The following is a 22,033-nucleotide window of genomic DNA, read 5'->3' on the forward strand; positions in this document are numbered from 1 at the left end:
GAGGTGTGTTCCAGAGACATGGAGCAATGGATTCAAACTATAGGGGAGGAAATTCCAGCTAGATATTAGGAAGAACCTGCTGGTGGTGAGAGCAGGCTGACAGTGGAATAGGTTGCCTCAAAGTTTGGTGGAGTCTCCTTCTCTGGTGGTATTTTAGCAGAGGCTGGATGGCAATCTCTCAGAACTGTGTGTTCCTGCATGGCAGAATGGGCTTGGACTAAATGGCCCTTGTAGGCTCTCCCAACTTGTTGGTTGTATGATTCTAATAGTGTTCATTTCTCCTTTTTTCAGGTGAAGTGGTTTTTCTGGTCCCCATGCCTGCAGATGACCCTGGGTTAGGATGGCAGCCTTTACCTGATGGCAGAGCAGCCTCTCCAACTTCTACTTTCACTCAGCAGGACATCAACCAAGGGGTCATTTGGTATAGGCATTCTGGGTCTGAGACAGAGAGCGACTCCTTCCGCTTCCAGGTAGGCTTTGTCTGCACTGCATATAACCAAACATGCACCAAGGTCTTCTTTATTTGCTCTCTAAATTGCAAAACAGCAGGAATTGCACTCTTATCCACAAGGGACGTACCAGAAATCCATGAGTGGATTCACTATAAAAGTAGTTCTTTACAAACTTCCTGCAGATGTATCACTATGGCCCATTGAATCCAATTCTGAAGATGAGAAATGCCAGTACAAGTTGAGTACCCCTCGCCCAGAATTCTGAAATACTCCAAATTTCAAAATGGTGCACACAAGTGGCTGAGAGAGTGACACATTTGTTTTCCTATCATTCAGTGTACAAAAGTGTTGTTTCTTGCCTAAGGTTTTTTGAAAATATTATGTATAAAATTACAGGCTATCAGTATCAGATGTGTATGAAAAATCAATGGCTTTTATGTTTAGACAGAGCCTCCAGTGGCACAGTGGGTTAAAGCACTGAGCTGCTGAACTTCCTGCCTGAAAGATCAGTGGTTTGAGTCCAGGGAGCAGGGTGAGCTCCCGCTGTTAGCCCCAGCTTCTGCCAACGTAGCAGTTTGAAAACATGTAAATGTGAGTAGATCAATAGGTACCGCTCCGGTGGAAAGGTAATGGCGCTCCATACAGTCATGCTGGCCACATGACCTTGGAGGTGTCTATGGACAACACCCGCTGTTCAGCTTAGAAATGGAGATGAGCACCAACCCCCAGAGTCGGACATGACTGGACTTAACGTCAGGGGAAAATCTTTACCATTACCTTTATGTTTAGACTTGGGTTCAATTACAACTCCTTTTGTACACATATGAAAATCCCCCCCCCCCAAAACTATCCAAAATCCCAAACACTTTTGGTGCTAAATGTTTCAGGTGATGGATACGTAACCTGCAGTGCTTTTTTGACAAGCTCCTCTCTCTTGCCTGGAAGGTTTAACACTCTCCTGAAAGGCTAAGCTAACTCGAATGCTTGCATGCAATATTTTGTACATTTTGGTTTACCGCGTCAAAGCTATTACTGTAACACAGGGGAGGCAATTAAGGTAATTTCTGAGGTAATTAACATAAGTGATAATGAGGAAGTGTTGAAGTGCCGGATGTTGAACAAGCTAATCTTTAATTTAATGGCTGTGTTGCTGTTAGCTTGTATGAATTTTGCATGACTTGGGGGAGTTCTGTTTTGGTTTTTTATGCAGTAGCACCTTTCTGCAGTAGTCATAATTGTTTGGCAAAATATACTGGCGGCAAGACGTCACAGTTAGGTGGATCCTTGCACAGGGCAATAATCCATCTGCCAGGCTCGTAATGAATAGATTGCCGCTGCAGGAAAAATACAGATGAATGATTTTTGTTAGCATTTTGGGAGCTGCATTACCAATGACCTTTCGTAAAATAGATTCCCCATGTCAATTTATGAATGTGTTATTTACTTACCTTGGCTCCCACACCACTTCCACCATTTTCCATGGGTTTAGCATGGCAAAAAGGCATATTGTAAATCTGGGGAAAGCGGAGGAAGGGGATAATCATAAGGATCACAGCATGGGAGCAGCTCTTATGTAAGAAAAGTCTTAAATGAGGCATAGGAACTTCAGTTGTACTCATTGTTTGGGTTAAAACTTCCACAGTCTTTACCAGTGGCTGTATCAGTGGAATTGATAAGAAATTATTGGAAAGCTGGTATTCCCCATCTCAGATTTAAACGTGTTGTCGAAAACTTTCATGGCCGGGCTCACAGGGTTGTTGTATGTTTTCCGGGCTGTATGGCCATGTTCCAGAAGTATTCTCTCCTGACGTTTCGCCCACATCTATGGCAGGCATCCTCAGAGGTTGTGAGCATACCTGCCATAGAAGTGGGCGAAATGTCAGGAGAGAATACTTCTGGAACATGGCCATACAGCCCGGAAAACACACAACAACCATCAGATTTAAATGTTTGGGGATTTTCATACATGTGTGTACCTTCAAGTTGACAGTCAAGTTGTGGTGGTCCCATAGATTTCATAGCATTTTCTTAGGCAAGAAAACTCAAAGGTGGATTTTCCAGTTCCTTCTTCTGAAACATAGCCTACAGCATCTGGTAGTTGTTGGCTGTCTCCCATCCAAGTACTAACCAAAGCTGACCCTAGTTGGCTTCTGAGATCTAAAACTTTGGGGTATTTAGGCAGCTTTAGATATCCTTAGCTTGGAAGAAAGGGCAGGAGAGGAGGACACCTTAGTGGTCTATGAAATTATGTATGTTATGGAGAAAATGAATACGGAGATGGTCATAGAATCATAGAATAGTAGAGTTGGAAGAGACCTCATGGGCCATCCAGTCCAACCCCCTGCCAAGAAGCAGGAAATCGCATTCAAAGCACCCCCGACAGATGGCCATCCAGCCTCTGCTTAAAAGCCTCCAAAGAAGGAGCCTCCACCACAGCCCGGGGTCATCTGTCTTTCTCATATTTCTAGAATATCCAGGCAAGCTGGATAGAGGGAGATGCAAGATAGATACAAGGAAGTATTTCTTCACACTATGTGTAGTTGCTGTCATAGGATGTAGTGATTGGAGAACTTTAAAAGGGAATTACACAAACAGAAAATAAAGTCTTCAATGGTTACTGATCACAGTGGTTACGTGTTTCCTCCAATATTAAAGGCAGCATGCTTTTTCTTTGTGGTTTCTGTGACGCACCCAAATAGGTCACCTCTGCTTGTGCAGTGTAGCATTTGGGAAGATCTAGAGTTGAATGATTGTTATGGTGGCAACATGAATTTATATGCCTGCAAGTCCCAACTTCCCCATAGTTTATTATCATGTGCCACAGTAGTTCCTTTGTTAGAAATGTTCTGTCCTTGGATTTGAGCAATTTGCTTTTTTAGCGAGCATCTTTTTCGGTTTCTCAAGCTTGAATTGTCCCATCACTTTATCCATTGGGTCTGATAAGTCTTCTGTGTGTCATGTGTCAATCAGTGGGCCCTGTTCAAGATCCTTCTTTGTTACCTCTGGTCCTGAAAGTGTCATTCAAACAAGATGTTTCATGTAAAAGGAAGTTGCCCCATACCAGCCGACATTCTCTTGTCTTGTCAGTTTGTCTAAGAAACATGGCATCAGAATCCTGTAGTTATAATTTCCAGATGTCTCTTATCATAAGGGATGTGTCTTATTTAAGGTCCAGAAAGCTTATTCTGTGAGAGTGCTAAAGTCCTATGTTTTCAGTTACAATTTGGAAATATACACCAAATTTCTAGGATGTATAATGATGTATAATGCAGCCAGAATATATGTTGATGTGTGGTGAATATGTGTTACTGCTAAAGAAATATTGGAAGAAATATTGGAAGGTGGTCCAGTGTTCTTTTACTTGGTGATATCTAATGAACAATTTAATGTTGTGAGATTTGAGCAGATTCACTATAGGATATCTACAAAATTGTTATAGGCTCAGAAATAGTAGGATTCTAAAGGTCTTTGAAATAACTGCAGTGGACCGATTATCCAGTTTGATTAGGGAGAAATCATGGGATTACATTGTAAAGGACTGGATGGAAAGCAAGGGAAGAATTATGGTCACATGATTCGAAGATATTATATTATATTATATATATAAAATATGGAATGGTTTTCTCTTAGTCAGGAGACAAATATTGTAGTTTGACATTCTAGAGAAATGTAAGAAGTTTTTAGATTTAGTTCTTTGTATTGGAGGGTGAAGAATCACTTTTTTTGTATTTTTGTGGTGGGGTTAGAGTAGTATAGTGATAGTGTCTAGTATTGGTGCTTATATATTAGTAGCGTTTTGAATAACAGTTGTCTAGTTGTTATTTGTTGTGTGTCTTTCTGCAAAATTATATAAAATATTCACTAAATGCTGGAGAGGGGATTATTTTGCAAGTGCAGCTGGTGTCAATTCTCCTTGATCCAGGCTGAATAATGCAACCAGTGTGATGGAATTAAAATTCTCCCCTTGCAATGGCTGCTGGCCTGCCATTTGAGTATTTCCAGAGGTTTGGTCATTTCTGCAGAATTTGAGATCTTGCAGGACCTGAAAACCCTCCTAAGAGATTCTCTTCTCGCAGATTTGAAGTGTGTTTACATGGTCTGTCTCACATGTCCCAGTTATTTTTATGTTGGCAGGCAATGAGGCGGCAAGGCTTCCAAACCAGTCTTTCACTATGATGGCCAGCAATTGATCTGCTAATTGCTTGGCAAAATTCATAATGGAAAGGGGAAATATCTGCAGTAATGCATGATGACCTACTTTGAAACTTAATGGGTATCTGGATTCCAAATGGCAACAAACCAGAGAAGGAAGAACTTGATATATGAGCTGGAGAAAAACAGTCCTGTTGCATCTAAAATTAGTTGTTTTTATTATTACTCCTTCCTAATTATCAACTCTGCACATTTCATCCTGCAACCTGTATATATTGGCAAGGTTTTACCCCATGAGCTCTGTGAAATAGGGTCTCCCAGCTTAAAGCATTTCAATTAGAAAGTTCATACAATGCGGCCGAGCATGCTGCTGAAAATCAGCCTTTTTTATGGCTTCCCTAGGCATCTGCTTGAGACTCTTGCTAATGTTACAGTTGTTAACTTCGAAGCTTCCCTCGGTTTTCAAGAAACGTCTTTAGGATTAATGTTGAAGCTGTTGAAGAGGGAGTTTGACAAATCCAAAAGAGTTATCTTGTCTTTCTAGATCCTTCACTGAGGCATAAGGGGACTGAGGCATCTGTTCCCTGCTGCATTGCCTCCATCAGCTTTGTCTTTGGAGACTTCCACAGCTTCTGCAAGTCTATCTAAAACTAGAGTGATCTTTGATGGAAACACTTGTCATGACAATGAAGCAGAAGGGGCTTGATAATGAGGCACATGCACCTCAAAAGAAAATAAACAAAAACATTCTAGCATGTTTTCAGAAATTATCATAGATATGGCAAGAAAAGGCTATTCAGAAAGTTATTCTTTGACATGATGGGATCAGATCCTAGTCTGACCTCAGTGATACTGCCGCCATTCTCTCCACTTATTTAGTACTTTATCACATTAGAGCATCTATCCACTCTCAATCCAGTTTCTGCCTCCTGCAAAATTCTAGGGTTTGCAGTTTTGAGAGCACCAAGACCTATCTGGCTGAGCAATTTAAAAGTCCTTCCCTAAACTACAAACTCCAGAACTCTGCAGGAGGCAGCAACTGGATTTAAAGTAGATAAATGCTCTAGTGCAGGCATGGGAAAACTTTCGCCCCCCAGGTGTTTTGGACTTCAACTTCCACAATTTCTAACAGCCTATGGATGAGAGTTGAAGTTCAAAACACCTGGAGGGCCAAAGTTTGCCCATGCCTGCTCTGGTGTGATGAGGTCTTTATGGTGTGGACCAACTAGTTTCATAATACAGTATGACTCCCTTATCCACAGGGGATACAAGAAACTGTGGATAATGACAAGTCTTACTGAAATGAACAACTGGTGCTTTCCCCTCTCTGCTCTCAATTTATACACAGGTCATATCAAAAATCGTTATTTTAGCTCTGAAACTTGCCTTTGATTTATACATGAGTTCAACCTGCACAAGTGTATATGAAGTAATATGGTCAATCGAGGAATCTTTATGTCCTCTAGTTGACCTTTTTAATCAACATTAACTGGAAGTTAATGTAGAATTGTCATGAAGGACCTAGCCAATTCCTAGAGAGAATAACTCTCTAGGAAATTTCTAGGATTTTCATTACAGTGTGTGTAGATGTTCCCTTTAGGTATTGGCTATGTCCTCTGGGGTGACTCTGTGATTACTTCCAGCTTTGGTTGCCCACATTGGCCAGGAGCTGTTTTGGAGCTTTGCAGCTTTCTCCAATGGCAACAATGACATGGATCCCATTTGCCGCCTTTTCTCTGTTTGCAGATGAACAGGGATTGCAGTGGTGGCCTTTGTGGACAGTGGACTAATTTGCCCTGGATCTGGTCATATTGTCCACCTTGTGACCAAGCTGCAAAGCTGCTCTGGAGTTTCATCCAAACCACAGATTATTCCCCAAATTTCCTTAGCACTGGGCTGAACTGCATTAACTGCATCCTCCATGATAAGGGCCAAATGACCCATGATATTATTAGACATCCAGGAGTGGCCTCGTGGTCAGTTCGGGATGATTAGTTACAGCTGAGATTTTGTTTTATTGCATTGCTTATGGCAACTTGGCATTAAAAGTTTATTTCTCCTGCCCACTTCACAACTGTCCCAACGTAAATTCTGGAGGCCAAAAAAATAAAAATCTCCAACTATACGAAGAATAAGGCACAAAAAGAGGAATGGTTATTAAAAGCCTTTGTAAAATAGTAGGTTCCTTGTCAGAGACTTTGCTGTCTGATGTATGCCTCTGTTTTTATTCAAAGTTACAGAAGGGCCTCCCAGTGTCCTCCCAGAGGGTGCTCTGCCTCTAAGCTAAAACACCATTAGTCTGTCAATCCATTAATTGAGAATTAGAAAACTGAATTGTAATCATGTTTTAATTATATGCCACCTGTGCAGCAAGGTGGTTTTGTATAGTTCAGGTTTATTTTTCATTAGCTAACCAGATTTTGCACACCACCACAAAAACAAAACAATATCATATTCAGATATAATTAAGATAAAATTGTTGTATGGGCAATAAAAACATACAAAATAGGTTTGAGATGAAATCTTGTCACCAGACAGAGTAGAGGTTTCTCCTTTTTATCAGGGCCAATTTCACAAGGTAGTGTTAATAACAGTATGAGTGAAACAAAAGCAAAAACAATAGCCCCATTCACAGAATATATACTTACAAGAAAAAAAAATTAAACTTACGGTTCACATGTGCTACCAAAAATATATTTTTAAAAAACGTAATCAGCAACATAAAATGATATAAAATGATATAAAATCAATTCAGGCAGGACCAGTGCAAGTAAATTAGCACTTTAGTAAGATTTATTGCTCATCCTAGTTCTGAGTTTTAAAGCGTTATCAATCATGGTGATATAATGGAGACAGAAAAAGTTATGAGAAGAGAAACGTTAACACTTCATAATAGAAATAGTTATGTTTTTAAATGTTTTTTTTTACCTAGTTAACATCCATATGCCCACACCTAGGGAAATAATTCAATCTTAGACAAATCTATAAGGAAACAAACCTGTAATCCTGTTAGTCTTGACTGTGAATCCAAGGTCAAAACCCCTGCTTCTGTTTCGGTAAAGAAATACCATTCCAGTCACATTAATGATTTGTTTTCTCATGAAAGCAAAATGTTTGAAGGTTTGTCCCATTTTTCTTATTGTTTTATTGTGTATTGGAAATGATAGATTAACAAAGCTTAGCTCATTCTTTATTTATTTCCACTTTTCTGAAACCATCCACATTGCAGAATTATAGTGTTTCATACTTGGATACCATTTATACCATAGGCTCCATCCTATGGAATCCTGGGATCTGTAGTTTGTTGTGGCACCAGAGATTTCTGACACAGAATGGTAAAAATCTCACAAAACTACACGTTTAATATCCTTTATCTGGAATGCTTGGGACTAGATGTGTTTTGGACTTTGGGGTTTTTGGGGTGGGGGAGATTTTGGAAGATCTGTATTTGCATATAGGAACTTAATAGGATATCCTGGAGATGGGAACCAAGTCTAAACACCGAATTCGCTTATGTTTCATGCATACCTTAGAGCAGTGGTTCTCAACCTGTGGGTCCCCAGGTGTTTTGGCCTACAATTCCCAGTTTACCAGCTGTTAGGATTTCTGGGAGTTGAATGCCAAAACATCTGGGGACCCACAGGTTGAGAACCACTGACTTAGATGCTTAGACAAGCAGCCTGTAGGTAATTTTATATACAATAGTTTTGATAATTTTGTGCATGAAATAAAGTTCATTCATCAGAAAGTAAACATGTCACTATCTCAGCCACCCATGTGGATGATTTTGGATTTTGGAGTATTTGAGTTTTGGATAAGTCAATCTGTACAAATTACAATATGCCTCACCATAGAGCCATAGTAATTAATGCAGAGCTGTTACCAATGGTAGTATGGATTTTGAAAAGGTACAAATAAAGGGCGAAAGGAAGAAACGTGCCAAGAGGAAGATATATCAAGCAAATCCTTGTCATGACCACTTTCCACCTGGAAACCTATGTCCTCAATGTCCTGAATAGGTCCTCACAGTCATTTACAGACACACCGCCAAGACTCTACTTCTTCCAGACAATCATACTCGGCCGCAAGTGAACGCCCATGAATTCTGCAGTGTGGATAAAGCTTTTGTCCTCTTTGGCTAAGAAGGGCCTCTTAAACATCTTACCATCCCTGCTCTCAGGGTTATTGTCTAAAAGATGTGAAGGAAAAGGAAGGGGGAAATTGAACCCAGGTACTTGTTCTTGGGAAATACTTAACGTGAACTGCTGGAATTGAAACAGTTTAATCAGAGAAGGAGCGGAAAGGAGTGGATTCTCTCCTGAGACAGTGCCGTTGCCCAGCTTCTTATTCTTGTCTATTCTGTAACCAGATGTAATGGCTGTTACCATGGGACAGTCAACAAAAGGGGCAATCTGGTGAAGGCAGTCAACAAAAGGGGAAATGCATGCTTAATATTCTGCAAAGCTGAAGATATCTCCCTTTTGTTTCATGAATAATTAGACATGCAGTATACAGAATATTCATAAGTTTCCCTGTCTTCTGTGACAAGGGCTGTTGACACTTTGAGACATTTTTTGGAAAACACGGATAGCTGCCTTAACATTTTTCAACCCTGTGTGATAGCAAAAAAGACCAATGTGGGTTTATTGTCATTAGTAGAATAAGCACCAAAAGAGGGGATTCTGTGCAGAAACCTCATTTTTTGCAATTTTTTTTCAGAATTCATATTTTGAAGGGGTTTTTTTTGCATAAAAGCTAACTTTACTACATATTTTACACCAAATATTGGTTTGACCCACAACATTTCTATGTTTTCACAATGATGTCTCAAAATTTAATCAATCAATTGAAAAATGTCCAGCGAGAAAGCTTCGTAAGTTTTTTATTCTCCTATGTGATAGGGAAATAAGCAGAGATTTGCATCCCATTGGAGTCTTCAATATATTTGAATTATTGTTGTGCATTATATAGCAAACTCTGGAACAGATGAGAATCAAGGTTGTCCTTGGCAAGCAATATTTGTACACCTGTAGATAAAATGCCATGACTGTACATTTGTCAAGAGGAAGCTACTAGTTGGTTTATTCATATGCTTCCTACCTATAATGATTTGCTGGTTGAAAAATGTCCTGTGGATATTTTGAAATGGCAGTTTTTACAGGTGTCCTAGATTAGCATCATCTGCTTCAGCAACCACAACTTGCATGAGGAAACTTGGGAAAACAGGTGCATCTATCTATCTCTTATGATGTATAAAACATTCATTGCCCCAGCTGCATTTGTGTGATGCTACATTTACAGGTATCGAGCACATCCTCTCCAGAAGCCCATCTGGACACCCACCTGCTCAACATTGCCATCCTGCCACACTCTCTGGATTCATCCCTGCTCTCCCTTGGGTCTTCTTTCCACATGACTGTAAGTCCAAACAAAGGCAAGAAGTATGACTGCATTCCCCAAGGCATGCACAGAAGCTCATTAAAATTATGCACATCTCTTTCATCCACATTTCATCAATGTTTAGTTTATAAACACAATCCAAAGATTAAGACTGCAATTTTGTATTCCCTTATTTAAGCATAAGCTTCCCTGAATTCAGTGAAACTTACATCAGAGTTTATAGGTTATAGCAGCCATGGGGAAACTTTGACTCTACCGGCTGTTAGGAATTATGGGAGTTGAATTCCAAAACACCTGGAGGACCAAAGTTTGCCCATGGCTGGGTTATACAGTCAGCCCTCCATGTTCTGGAGTTAGGGGTGCAGGACCATCATGAAGGTGGAAAAACCTAGGAATCTCTAGGGCCCCAGTTCAATTCTGTGCTCAATTTTTGCCGAACATTGACTGTATAGTTGTGCTGGAGGACCTGGAGATTCCTAAAGAGGTATTATGTCTAGGAATCTCCAGGTCCTCCAGCACAAGCTGTCTAGCCAACCTTTGGCTAAAGTTAACCATAGAGCCACATTGGGGTCTGTCTTATTAATAAAATCCATACAAATTAAACCTGCAAATGTGGATGGCAGTCTATACTGTTGATCTAAGTTAGAGGTTGAAAGTTTTCCTTTTTGAATTCCATTTCCCCGAAGCCTCCAGTCAGCATTTCCCAAAAAATGTGATGAATTTTGCAAACTATAGTTTTCAAACACGGAACACATTTAGGTTTGATTTGGTTAGCTTTGAAGAGAGCACATCAGATATTTTGTTCATACTCATGGGAACATAAGAAGCAAAAGCATCTAGGTGGTTTAATGTAGAGTAGGACAATAGCAAACTGGCTCTGATGGTTGATAGGAATTGTTGTTTGATATATCCAAGGTTTTCTTGCCAGCTTGACATTTCCTCTTCACCTGGTCATTCTAACTAACAGCAGCATTCCCTTGTTTAAGATCAGCTTCTAGGATGCTGATACATACTTTTTTGTGCAACATGTAATTTCCTCCTCGGGTAACATGGGTCCTTTGAGGAAATCGCTGCACTCTTCCTTTCTTTGCTTATAGTGTGTTCCTGGGAAAGAAACTTACAATTTAAGGGTCCATGGGAGGTAAAGAGAAAAGGTGGAAGCTGGAGCTATAAATGTATCCTTTTCAGCAATGACCTGTTTTTTGAAAAATAGATTAGAACGATATTTTTACAATCCATGAGTAACCCAAAGTCATGTAACGCCGTTCTGGTAAAGTAGCAATATATCTGGAAAGCTGTTTGATTTTCTATTATGATTCGTTAGGAAACCGGCTGCTTCTCTTGCCTTTATTTACTCTGGATAATGATCTTGATGTCCACCATATCATCCCTTTGTGTCTTGTAGGCTCTAGAAGATCGTTTGACCCCTATTGAGCCACATCATCTTACCTTTGTTGATTCAGAGAGTCCGAGTGGGAAGATTGTGTACAATGTGACTGTCCCTTTGCCAACAAATCAAGGCAAGTAAATATAATAAAGAAGGTTCTTTGTGTTATGCTATTTGCCATTAAAACATGGAGGGCAATAAATCAAACAACAAACAGGATAAGGTAAGACATAAACTAGGAAGCTATTTCTAAGAAAAGTGATTGTCATAACATACTCAAGCTATTTATAATATAACAGGAGTAGAATGATGCTCGTTTTTCTTGAAAAGTACATGGTAAGTTTTGGGGTAGATGGATACTGACAAAATAACCAGACTGGATGTACAATTATTTATTATTATATTATTAAACTAATTCAAGGATGATTTGATCTGTCTTGGGCGAGGCTCTCCTGGACTGTAAGGTTGTGAATACAGTGTTCCCTCACTACTTTGCAGTTCACTTTTCGCGGATTCGCTGTTTTTCAATAAACTCTAAAAGACTATTATAAATCATAAAAAATTACAATTGACAGCCTAAGGAAGGGAGGAAGGAGAAGTCAAAGGGAGAGAAAAGGAGCCCAAGTGGCAACGGGAGGAGAAGGAGGCAATTTATCAACACATGATTGGTTGATAAAGACTTAAAATAGTGTATAACTACTAAAAGAATGTATAAATATTAAAATTAATATAGTGTCCCTACTTCGTGGATTTTCACTTATTGCGGGTGGTCCTGGAACCTAACCCCAGCGATAAGTGAGGGAACACTGTACTGCCTTTTTCATTCACATTGACTGTGATTGTCCCCAGACTTGAGTCAATTTGGGTTGGATTAAACTCTGATGTATTTCCTCTCCCGACTGGGAAATTGTGTTTATTAAAGACAGCCAATCTGATCCGACTCCTCTTCTGATACCTGACATGATATTATACAACTCACCAGGCACACATAGCCTTGGGAAATATAGTTTTCCTAAGGGATACTGCATGTCAGAAGTTGGCAGTCTTGCTGAAGAGGAGGAAAACATTGAAATTTTTTCTGTGAGCAAAAACAGAAATCAAAGACAGTAGAGTTTACCTTCTGTATTTGGGATGAGAATATGAACTCTAAAGACTTGTATCGACAGAATGAAAAAATAAGTTTTAGTGACAGCTATGTAGACTATAATTTCTTCTTTCATCTCTTAAAAATTGGCAGTTGGCTAGCTTTGCATTGAGAAAGAATGAGTTGCCTATGTCATTATGGGAGGAACTAAATCCAAAGTTTATTAAAAGGTGCTGGTTGAAACTGGTTTGAAACAAATGTTGCATTGTGATAGCAAAGTGCTCTCTTGGTTTCCACAGGTATTGTCGAACACAGGGACAAGCCCCTCTCTCCAGTAAAGTATTTTACACAGGATGATGTCAATCATGGCAAAATTGTGTACCGTCCGCCTAGAGCTGCCTCACATATCAGAGAGATGAGGGAGTTCTCCTTTGCTGGTAAGAAGCTGGTCCATCTGAAAGGTTAATAGATACAACAGTCAATTTATTTTATTTTATTTACAGTATTTATATTCTGCCCTTCTCACCACGAAGGGGACTCAGGGTGGATCACATTATGTACATATAGGGCAAACATTCAATGCCCATAAACACATCAGACAGAGACAACAGACAGAGGCAATTTAACCTTCTCCTGAGGGGATGTTCAATTCTGGCCACAGGGGGGAGCAGCTGCTTCATCATCCACTCTGATGGCACTTCCTCACTTCCTCATTCCAACATTGTAAATTAGTTAAACTTGCCTCTCCACTTTTTTTTATAAGTGGTACCTTATTTCCTACTTGATAGATGCAACTATCTTTCAGGTTGCTAGGTCAGCAACGAGCAGGGGCTATATTTTATTTTTAATTGACGGGTGCTCATCCTGCCATGGGCTGGCCTCGAACTCATGACCTCATGGTCAGAGTGATTTATTGCAGCAGCTGTTTACCAGCCTGCGCCACAGCCCGGCCCCTCAATGTCCTTCTTTGTGGTCTATTTGTCTCTCTCTTGGTGGCAACTCTAGGAAGCTTTGAGGAATGAAATCCTCCTCTACGTATTAAAACAATCCAGCCCTCTTTTCTGAATGACATCATGTGCTCATTCTACATATAATGTACAGTACAATTCCAGTAGCAAATGAGGGGTATGTTCTAAGACATGAACCCAACTCATGGATACATGAAACCATGAATAATAGCAAACCCTATATTTTGACTATACTTGGGCCAGAAACACCTTTAAAAAGCCCACAACATAGGAGGTGGGGGTTAAGTGAAACCTTGGATACTGAATCTGTGGACAAGTGGGTCCTACTGTATAGGGAAGCTTAAAGCCTTGCGGAGAAGCAGCAAAGTCTGTCTCGTGCCCATGGCTCTCTTCCCACAGCCAGAGGCCTTTGGGAACCCAGCCAGTGGGGCATGAATTCAGTAGCACATATTTTCATCTCTTTATCAATTTTTCAAAGATGATTAAAGGACCTTGCATGAAATCAGACACCCATTTTCATTTGGGTGATATTTTGGAGGGTTTGTTTCAGATGTTAGCCTAGTTGGTTAGATTATTTTTCCCCAGTGAAGGAACAACAAAGTATCAGAAAAATTATATTTGTAACATTGAATCTCAGTGTGGGAGAAAGGCAGGGTATCAATAAATAGCAATGAATAAATATACAGGCACTCCTCAAGTTATGAACAAGATAGGTTCTGTAGGTTTGCTCTTAAGTTGAATTTGTTTATAAGTTGAAACAGGCACATTTTTAAAGTGTAACTTCAACCAAATACAGTAGAGTCTCACTTATCCAACATAAATTGGCCGGCAGAACGTTGGATAAGCGAATATGTTGGATATTAAGGAGAGATGAAGTAGAAGCCTATTAAACATCAAATTAGGTTATGATTTTACAAATTAAGCACCAAAACATCATGTTATACAACAAATTTGACAGAAAAAGTAGTTCAATATGCAGTAATGCTACGTAGTAATTACTGTATTTATGAATTTAGCACCAAAAAATCATGATATATTGAAAACATTGACTACAAAAATGCGTTGGATAATCCAGAACCTTGGATAAGCGAGTGTTGGATAAGTGAGACTCTACTGTATATATATATTCCTTAACTATGGAGAGCATAGGGATGTCTGTGCCCCTGTTCAGAAGATTTCACCTCACTTTCTGTCTCTGGAAGAATTTGATTTTTGAAAAAATTGTGGAAACAAGGATTGTGGGAAAGGTTCAGTTGAGACCCCTTTTCCCCATGATAATAACTCTTTCAGGAGTGGATTTCCCTTCCGAAAGGAAAATTCCTCTCACTTCCTGTTCTCTCACCCTCGTTTTTAATTATGAGTCTTTTGTAAGTTGGATGTTTGTAATTGGGGGACTGCCCATATTTGTAACATTATATAATGGTATATTTGGCACATTAGCAGAAATGAGTTATTGGAGGCAGTTGGTTATTCAATGATTTACTTTTTTAAATTACCTTTCTGAGTTCTGGATAAAGGAGACGTATAAGCACATGTACCTTGGTTTTATTGGGTTTCCATTTCATTTTGTTAGAAATCCCTCCCATCCATCTGCAATGCAATAATTTCCTTGTAAAAAAATATAAACCTATTCCCAATGAAAAATGCTCCATCCAGGGCCATGCGGAGGCTCTTGTTAATTGGACTGTGTGTTTCAAGGTAATGAAATCCAAAACCCACTCATATTATTGAATCATTGGATTTTATCCGGGCATTTTTTTAAAAAAATCCCTTCACGAAGGTCTGGCATACTGTCAAACAGGCTGAAGCAATGGATGTTAAGCTATAGCTCTCTTGGGCATAGTAAGGGCGAACAGCTGCCATTTTTGAAAGTGCAAAACAAACAAACAAACAAGCCAAGTCTCCCGATAGACCTCTGAAACGAGAAAATGTCTTTCATTGTCAGTTTACGGGGAAGAGAATTGAGACATGCACTGCCTCCCACTGTTGGCACTATATCCATCGGCCACAATTTGCTAGGAAGCGATTCTCCTCAAGGCCTATTAAAATGAATGGGAAATATAGGGCAAGGGCTTGCCAAAGCCACAGAAACATTTCCCTTGAATGCTCTTTAATTTGGTTGCCACAATTAAACTGGTCATGCATGGAGGTGTGATGTCTTTCTGTCCTTTAGAGATCTGAGGTTTTCTTTTAATGTGTACTTCTAAGTGATTCTGACATGCAATAGGCAAATGGCAAATTCAGGAGGCCCATCCTGGGTCCAGAATGACCTTTACGGATGAGTTTCATTGCCGTTTGTGAACGGTGCTTGGTTTGGGTGGAATTCGAAAGCCTTTGTACTTCTCAGCTTCATGGCCAAAATGTTTCTATTTTTAAGAGATTACTGAAGCAGCTAAAGTTCTTTCAATTATGAAGTCTAATAAGTTGTTCAGGTCAAAATTTCTTCTCTTTTCCAGCTTCTGTTTCGCCACATCTTTTGGCAGACATTTAACTATTTAAACATACACTCTGCTCATGTATTTTTGAAGCCGTTATTCAGTTACTGAGATAAGGAATACATAAGATTTTGGAAGATGTTGAATAAGCTGCCTTGGTTTTTTAAAATAAAAAGTTTGTAATTGTTAGACTGCTCCACAAAGAGCTGTGAATAGGTGCAGATTTCAGTCTTTGACCCAGAAGTTATGAGCAAATATACACTGGCTGCTCTCTCTGGGTCCAGATGAACCTGGCTGAACCCACAGAAGAACTGCATTGGCATCTACATGATTGAGACCAACTGACCCAACTGAACCATCCCTTTATGCTCCATGCTTCTGCTGCTACTCCAGATTAGCCACAGAGATCCTTTTTACTCCTGAACAGTGCAAGTGCCTCATTAGCAGATGTACCTGCTCATGGTCCATTTACTTTCATTTTGCTGATGAGTGCAAGGAAAGGTTGGTAGTACTAGTGTCCTGTATGGACAAAGAATTGGTCTGAATCATTGTCCAGACTGGGTTGTTGTATGTCTTTCGGGCTGTGTGGCCAAGTTCCAGAAGTATTCTCTCCTGACGTTTCGCCCACATCTATGGCAGGCATCCTCAGAGGTTGTGAGGTTAGGGCCATAGATGTGGGCGAAACGTCAGGAAAGAATACTTCTGGAACATGGCCACACAGCCCGAAAGACATACAACAACCCTGTGATCCCGGCCATGAAAGCCTTCGACAACACTGTCCAGACTGCTCCGAAGCCATGAGGTACTCCAGAATTTACAGCAATCTCTAGACTCCCAACTTTGCCCAAAGAGCAAAGTCAGTTTAATTCTGAAAACCCATGTTAATCATTGAAAACCAGCAAAACAAGCCTGCAATGAATTTGAAATGAGTCTAGGGTTTTTCCTATGTAAACTTGCTTTATGTAAAATTATAGTTGCACAGATCATGGTGCAGCACTGAATGACTGCGCTGAGACTGAAAAAAACACCAGAAGATAACTTTCAAAATGGCCAAACATGCTTCTGGAGACTTCCAGAGGTGTGATTGTAAAGATGTCATGATCATTGTGTTTTATTCATGATTGCTATGTTTAGGTTGACTGTTTAAGGTTATATATTTCAGCTATTCTTATACAGAAGCTGGGAGCCTCTAAGGCATGGCCAGGAAAAGGGGCGTGGCTTCACCTTGCTGGTGGAAGCCTTAGAATTCAAATTTAGCAGTTGGAATTAGGCAGTTGGAGTTTGTCGGTTGACCAGAGCAGTTGGTTCTGTTCAGTGGGAAAGGAGTGAGATCGAGAGAAGAGATTGTGGGAGGAAGTTGAGCAGCTAGAGAGTTTTAGCGGAGAAGGGCTAAAATTAAAGTTGCTGAGCCTTTAGTAGGGATAACTAAAGAGCTGAGGCTGCATCCCTAAGTCAAGGAAGACTAGGGTTGACCAGTTAAACTCCCCAGTCCAAGTTTGATCGGGTATAGATCAACTAAGTTCAAGAAGGACAGTATTCCTAACTGAAAGAAACAAGTCATATAAAGCTGATACCATACTAAGCTCAGTGAAACTATTGAGAAATCTTGCAACACTTACTGTACAGAAGTAACATCGTTCACCTCAAGATATAACATTCTTGCGACTATCAAGCTTTGTGCTATAAATAAACAAGTTACTGTTTCTTCAAATGTTGCTTATTATTTGAGCAAAGCATCTTTCAAAGGTGGTGGCAGCGACAACATTGAAAAGTGGAATACATAGAGGTAGAAGTTGAGTCCTTCGCAGTGATTAACAATTTCCAGGCTGCATTTCCTTTCAATAGGAAAAGATCTGGAAGGGTTGGGCAGGGGATACTGTGGGCCCCTGCTTACACCCTGTTGGATGCTCTGTACCCATCCCCGATTTATGAAATGAGTTTGTTTATTTATTTATTTATTTACAGTATTTATATTCCGCCCTTCTCACCCCGAAGGGGACTCGGGGTGGATCACATTACATATATAAGGCAAACATTCAATGCCTTAAAATAGAACAAAGACAAGACAAACACGGGGCTCCGAGCTGGCCTCGAACTCATGACCTCCTGGTCAGAGTGATTCATTGCAGCTGGCTGCAGCTGGTTGCTCAACAGTCTGCGCCATAGCCCGGCCCAAATTGAAATTCAAAGGCATCTAAGTGCAAATAAGATAAACATTTTTAAAGTAGTTGACTTTTAGTTTCAGCCTTCACACAGACACATAACTTTTAATTCTGAAATTTAGAAATTTCAGTTATTTGTGAAGCAGTATAGTTAATTTTGTACCTTTCATCATACTTACATTTTTTGTGTTTTTATTTCCTCTAGGTCTTCCTGAATCTGTTAGCTTTCATTTTACAGGTACACAGATATTTTCTGTTCTTTTCCTGAATTGTCTGTTTATATTTCACTGTGTTTATATGAGGGTTTGTTTAAATCTTTGGTTCTAAAATGCAGAGAGAACTTTGGATACTTAGAGATAGATTAAGTTCTTGCTTTTAGGGATGATGGCTTGTTTTTAGGTTACTGAAATAAAGAAAAAAAGAAAGAAAGAAAGAAAGAAAGAAAGATTGAAGATTAGAGTTGGAAAGGAGGAACCAGGACAAAATTAAATAAATTTTCCACAACTACTATTCATCTTCTGTAAAACTACAGATGCATCTAAAGTTTCCTTAGGAAAATACTTAGAAAACAAAACTCTCTCTACACTTAATGAAGAACAAAGAATAGGACTTGAAGACCCAATTTCAGTAATGGAGCTTACTGAGGCAATCTCTGAGATAAAGATCGGAAAGAGTCCAGGTCCAGATGGACTGCCGGAATTATATTAGAAGACTGTGCAAGATTAATTGTACATAATGCTACTGCAAACAATGAACAATGTCTTGAATAATAGTATCCCTGATTTCTGGCGTCAAGCTACAATAGCTCTTAATTCCTAAAGAAAATTGCGATATTGAAGACCCCAAAAATTATGCTGTGAGTTTGGCAAAAAGGTTGAAGAAGAAAATCTTGCAGGCCTTGATATAGGAAGATCAAACAAGGTTTCTACCAAAGAGACATCTAAGTGATAATGTTAGATGCGTTCTGGACATTTTGGGTACTATGAGGCCCATAATGAAAAACAGGTGGCTCGGAAAAAGCTTATTTAAAGATAATTATGATCTAACATGGAAATAAGAAAAGAGGAGGACTAGGTCTTTCTAGTCTCGAAACCTACTATCATGCATGCTGTCTGAATTGGTTGAATAACTGATTGTTCTTGAGAAATGAAAAGGTCTAAAATTTGGCATGCATTCATATCTCTGATATGATAAAATAAAGCTGGACTCGTTAAGTTTAATAACTAGTACATAAGGAGATTGTTATTAAATGCGTGTAATAAATATAAGAAAAGGTATTATAGCCGAAAGTTACTATTGTGCTCTCCACATGAAACTCTGTTTAAAAGGGAAATTGCCTTGAGAGAGAAATGGTTGACTTGTAAAGACTTGTTCGTGTTTGATAATGATACGTATAGAATAAAGACAAGAAAGGAACTACTGTCTGAAAACTTCCCAATACAATGCTTTCCCTACAGACAATTACGGTAGAAGAGTGATTTAAAATGGATACAACCTTATTTGGATTTGTTCTTGATAACCCCAAACTTTAAACTATTTTGGACTCTGGAGATGAACACTTCATCGCTAAGTTGCATAAATTGTTGTTAAAATATAAAATGGAGGAGGAACTGGCAAAAGATTGTATGGTGAAGTGGGAATACAATTTTGGTAATACAAATGGAACAGTGAGAAAGAGTCTGGACATAGAGTTTGAAATTTACACTGTAATGATTTGAAATAATTTTTTTAATTAAAATTATGTGTAGATGCTATCTGACATCAGAAAGAGTTGCTAAGATGTATAAAATAGTTCTAGCGACTGTTGTAAATGCAGGTAAAAGGTGGGCACTTTTTACCATATGTGGTGGGCATGTAAAAAAAAAGGCCAGAAATACTGGGCACAAATACATATGATATGTAACCTGTACTCTTATCTGCTTGAGATGTAAGCTGAACAACTTGATAGAAAATGTGAAAGGTATTGCTATACAACATAATAAAAGCCCCAAGAATTACCTATGTTCAATGATGGAAAAACTCAATGATTCCATCCCAAGACAATTGGCTTATGAAAATAAGTGAACTTGCGGAAGTGGATAAACTTACTATGTTGATTAAGGAGAAATCTCTAACTTAAGAAAGACTGGGGCCCATTTATTGTGTTCTTTCAGCAAAGATGGGGTTAAATCTCCATTACTTTTTTATTAGAAGTGTGTGGGGAAAGAATGTACCAATTATTCCTTTTCACTAAATGGGTGTAGAAAACTGAGATAGGATAACCACCAGACAGAGAATATAAAGTCCTTAGATTAGATAATGTAGATTGTTTGTAGTTTGTCATTGTTTTTATGATGTTTAGGATGTAGTAGTATTAAAGTATTTTTTAATTTTTGTTGTTCTTGATGTTGTTTTGTTTTTTGTATGTTTGTAGGTTTTGTTTTAATTTGTCTTAATAAAATATATATTTCAAGATAAGGGAACATATTGCCAACAAAGTAGTGGCTAGTGGTTATAAGGTCATTAAAAAGTGGCCAGAAAGGACTTATTTTGGTAGCCATCCCCATGTGTTCTGAGACTGGGAGTATCAGGATCAAGACATGCATGCCAGTTTGCGTGCGATAAATTTATCTTTCAAGCTTGCCTGTCCTAGACCATTGAGAACTTTATATGTCAAAACCAACCCTTTCAATTACAAGTAGTTTTTTTAAATTTTGCTTTCAAGTAAGAATACGTGGAAAAGTCTTTTTTAAGGACCAGCTCTATGTAGCAATTGTGCTCCATCTCTGGAGACCAGGACTCAGATGATGGAAACCTACTGAGTCACTTTGAGCAAGTTCATCCTCAGAGGAAATCAATCACATACTCCCCCTGAACAAATCGTGCCAGTGATAGGTTAACTTTAGGGTCATCATTAGTTGGAAATGACTTGAAGATATATAACATCAGCATCAGTTCTTATATATATTTAATCTAGCAGTTCCCCAACTTTTATCCCTAATCTGTTTTGAGCTCCAACTCCAAGAAACCCCAGCCCACTTGGCCAATAGTCAGGAATTCTAGTAACTGAAGTAAACAACATTTAGAAGACAAATGTTTGGGAAACATTGGTTTAATATTTTTATTCAATTCTTTTCCATTAGTGTCTGATGGAGATCGTACAAGTCCTGAAATGGTATTTACCATCCACCTGCTTTCCTCTGATGGGCAGCCTCCATTCTTACAGATCACGGCTCCGGTCCTTGAAGTCAGTCAAGGAGGAAGAGCCACCATTGGTAAGGAACAGCAACTAGCTAATGGTCTCAGCTTATTTTTAAGTTGTTTCCACAATTACCTGGTGAAAACTTAGAGGAACAAGATGCTTCAGACAGGAACTAGAGGGTTGATTAGAGAACTAGATATGGAAACATGGTTCTCCATTGGTTTTTACCGAGAAGTTGAATGAAGGAGGGCACTGTTTGGCAGTAGGATGTGAAATAAAAAAGCGATAGAAAGTGAACATAACCCTTTTTATCTCCCATTTCTTCTGGATGGTTCAGGGATACAGCTGACCATAGGTGATGTTGACACAGTTCCCGAAGACCTCTTCTTTGAGGTGGTGGAGCCTCCTCATCATGGAGCACTCCTCAAGCACAGTTCTGGATTTCCTAACCACCTGAGTGCAGGTAGGATGAGCAGAAGGCCCAGGATGGAAATGCATGTTGTTATTTTTCCATATTTGGTACATCTCTGGGTACGAAGTAAAGAACAAACCTTGTGTGTTTATTTTGTAAATGAGTCCAGCAGGTGTATAATGTATCCTTGGTAACTGCTGTGATTTGGTTCTAGGACATGCACTCCTCCTCCAGTGGATTCCAAAATCTATGGATGCTCAAATCCCGTTGTATAAAATGATGTACTAAAATAGTGTCCCTTATATAAAATGATAAATTCAAGGTTTCCAGACAAAATTCTTTCCAGATTTTGTTCTAGTGGGTATACTCAGAACTCCAACATGTCCAGTTCAGTCAATTG

At 39.2% G+C, this 22,033-nt stretch overlaps 1 protein-coding gene across 1 annotated transcript in view; it reads left to right on the top strand.

The window, feature by feature from the left end:
- fras1 (Fraser extracellular matrix complex subunit 1) overlaps positions 1-22,033 on the top strand; it is a 386,797-nt gene that overhangs the window by 293,817 nt on the left and 70,947 nt on the right. The window contains exons 30-36 of the mRNA XM_062981362.1: positions 292-470; positions 9,906-10,022; positions 11,410-11,524; positions 12,775-12,912; positions 18,246-18,278; positions 21,163-21,294; positions 21,559-21,684. Of these exons, the coding sequence (XP_062837432.1) occupies positions 292-470; positions 9,906-10,022; positions 11,410-11,524; positions 12,775-12,912; positions 18,246-18,278; positions 21,163-21,294; positions 21,559-21,684 (840 nt within the window). The remainder of the gene's footprint in view (positions 1-291; positions 471-9,905; positions 10,023-11,409; positions 11,525-12,774; positions 12,913-18,245; positions 18,279-21,162; positions 21,295-21,558; positions 21,685-22,033) is intronic.

The sequence above is a fragment of the Anolis carolinensis genome, chromosome 5, assembly GCF_035594765.1.
Source record: "Anolis carolinensis isolate JA03-04 chromosome 5, rAnoCar3.1.pri, whole genome shotgun sequence".
In the NCBI taxonomy this organism is placed as follows: Eukaryota; Metazoa; Chordata; class Lepidosauria; order Squamata; family Dactyloidae; genus Anolis; species Anolis carolinensis.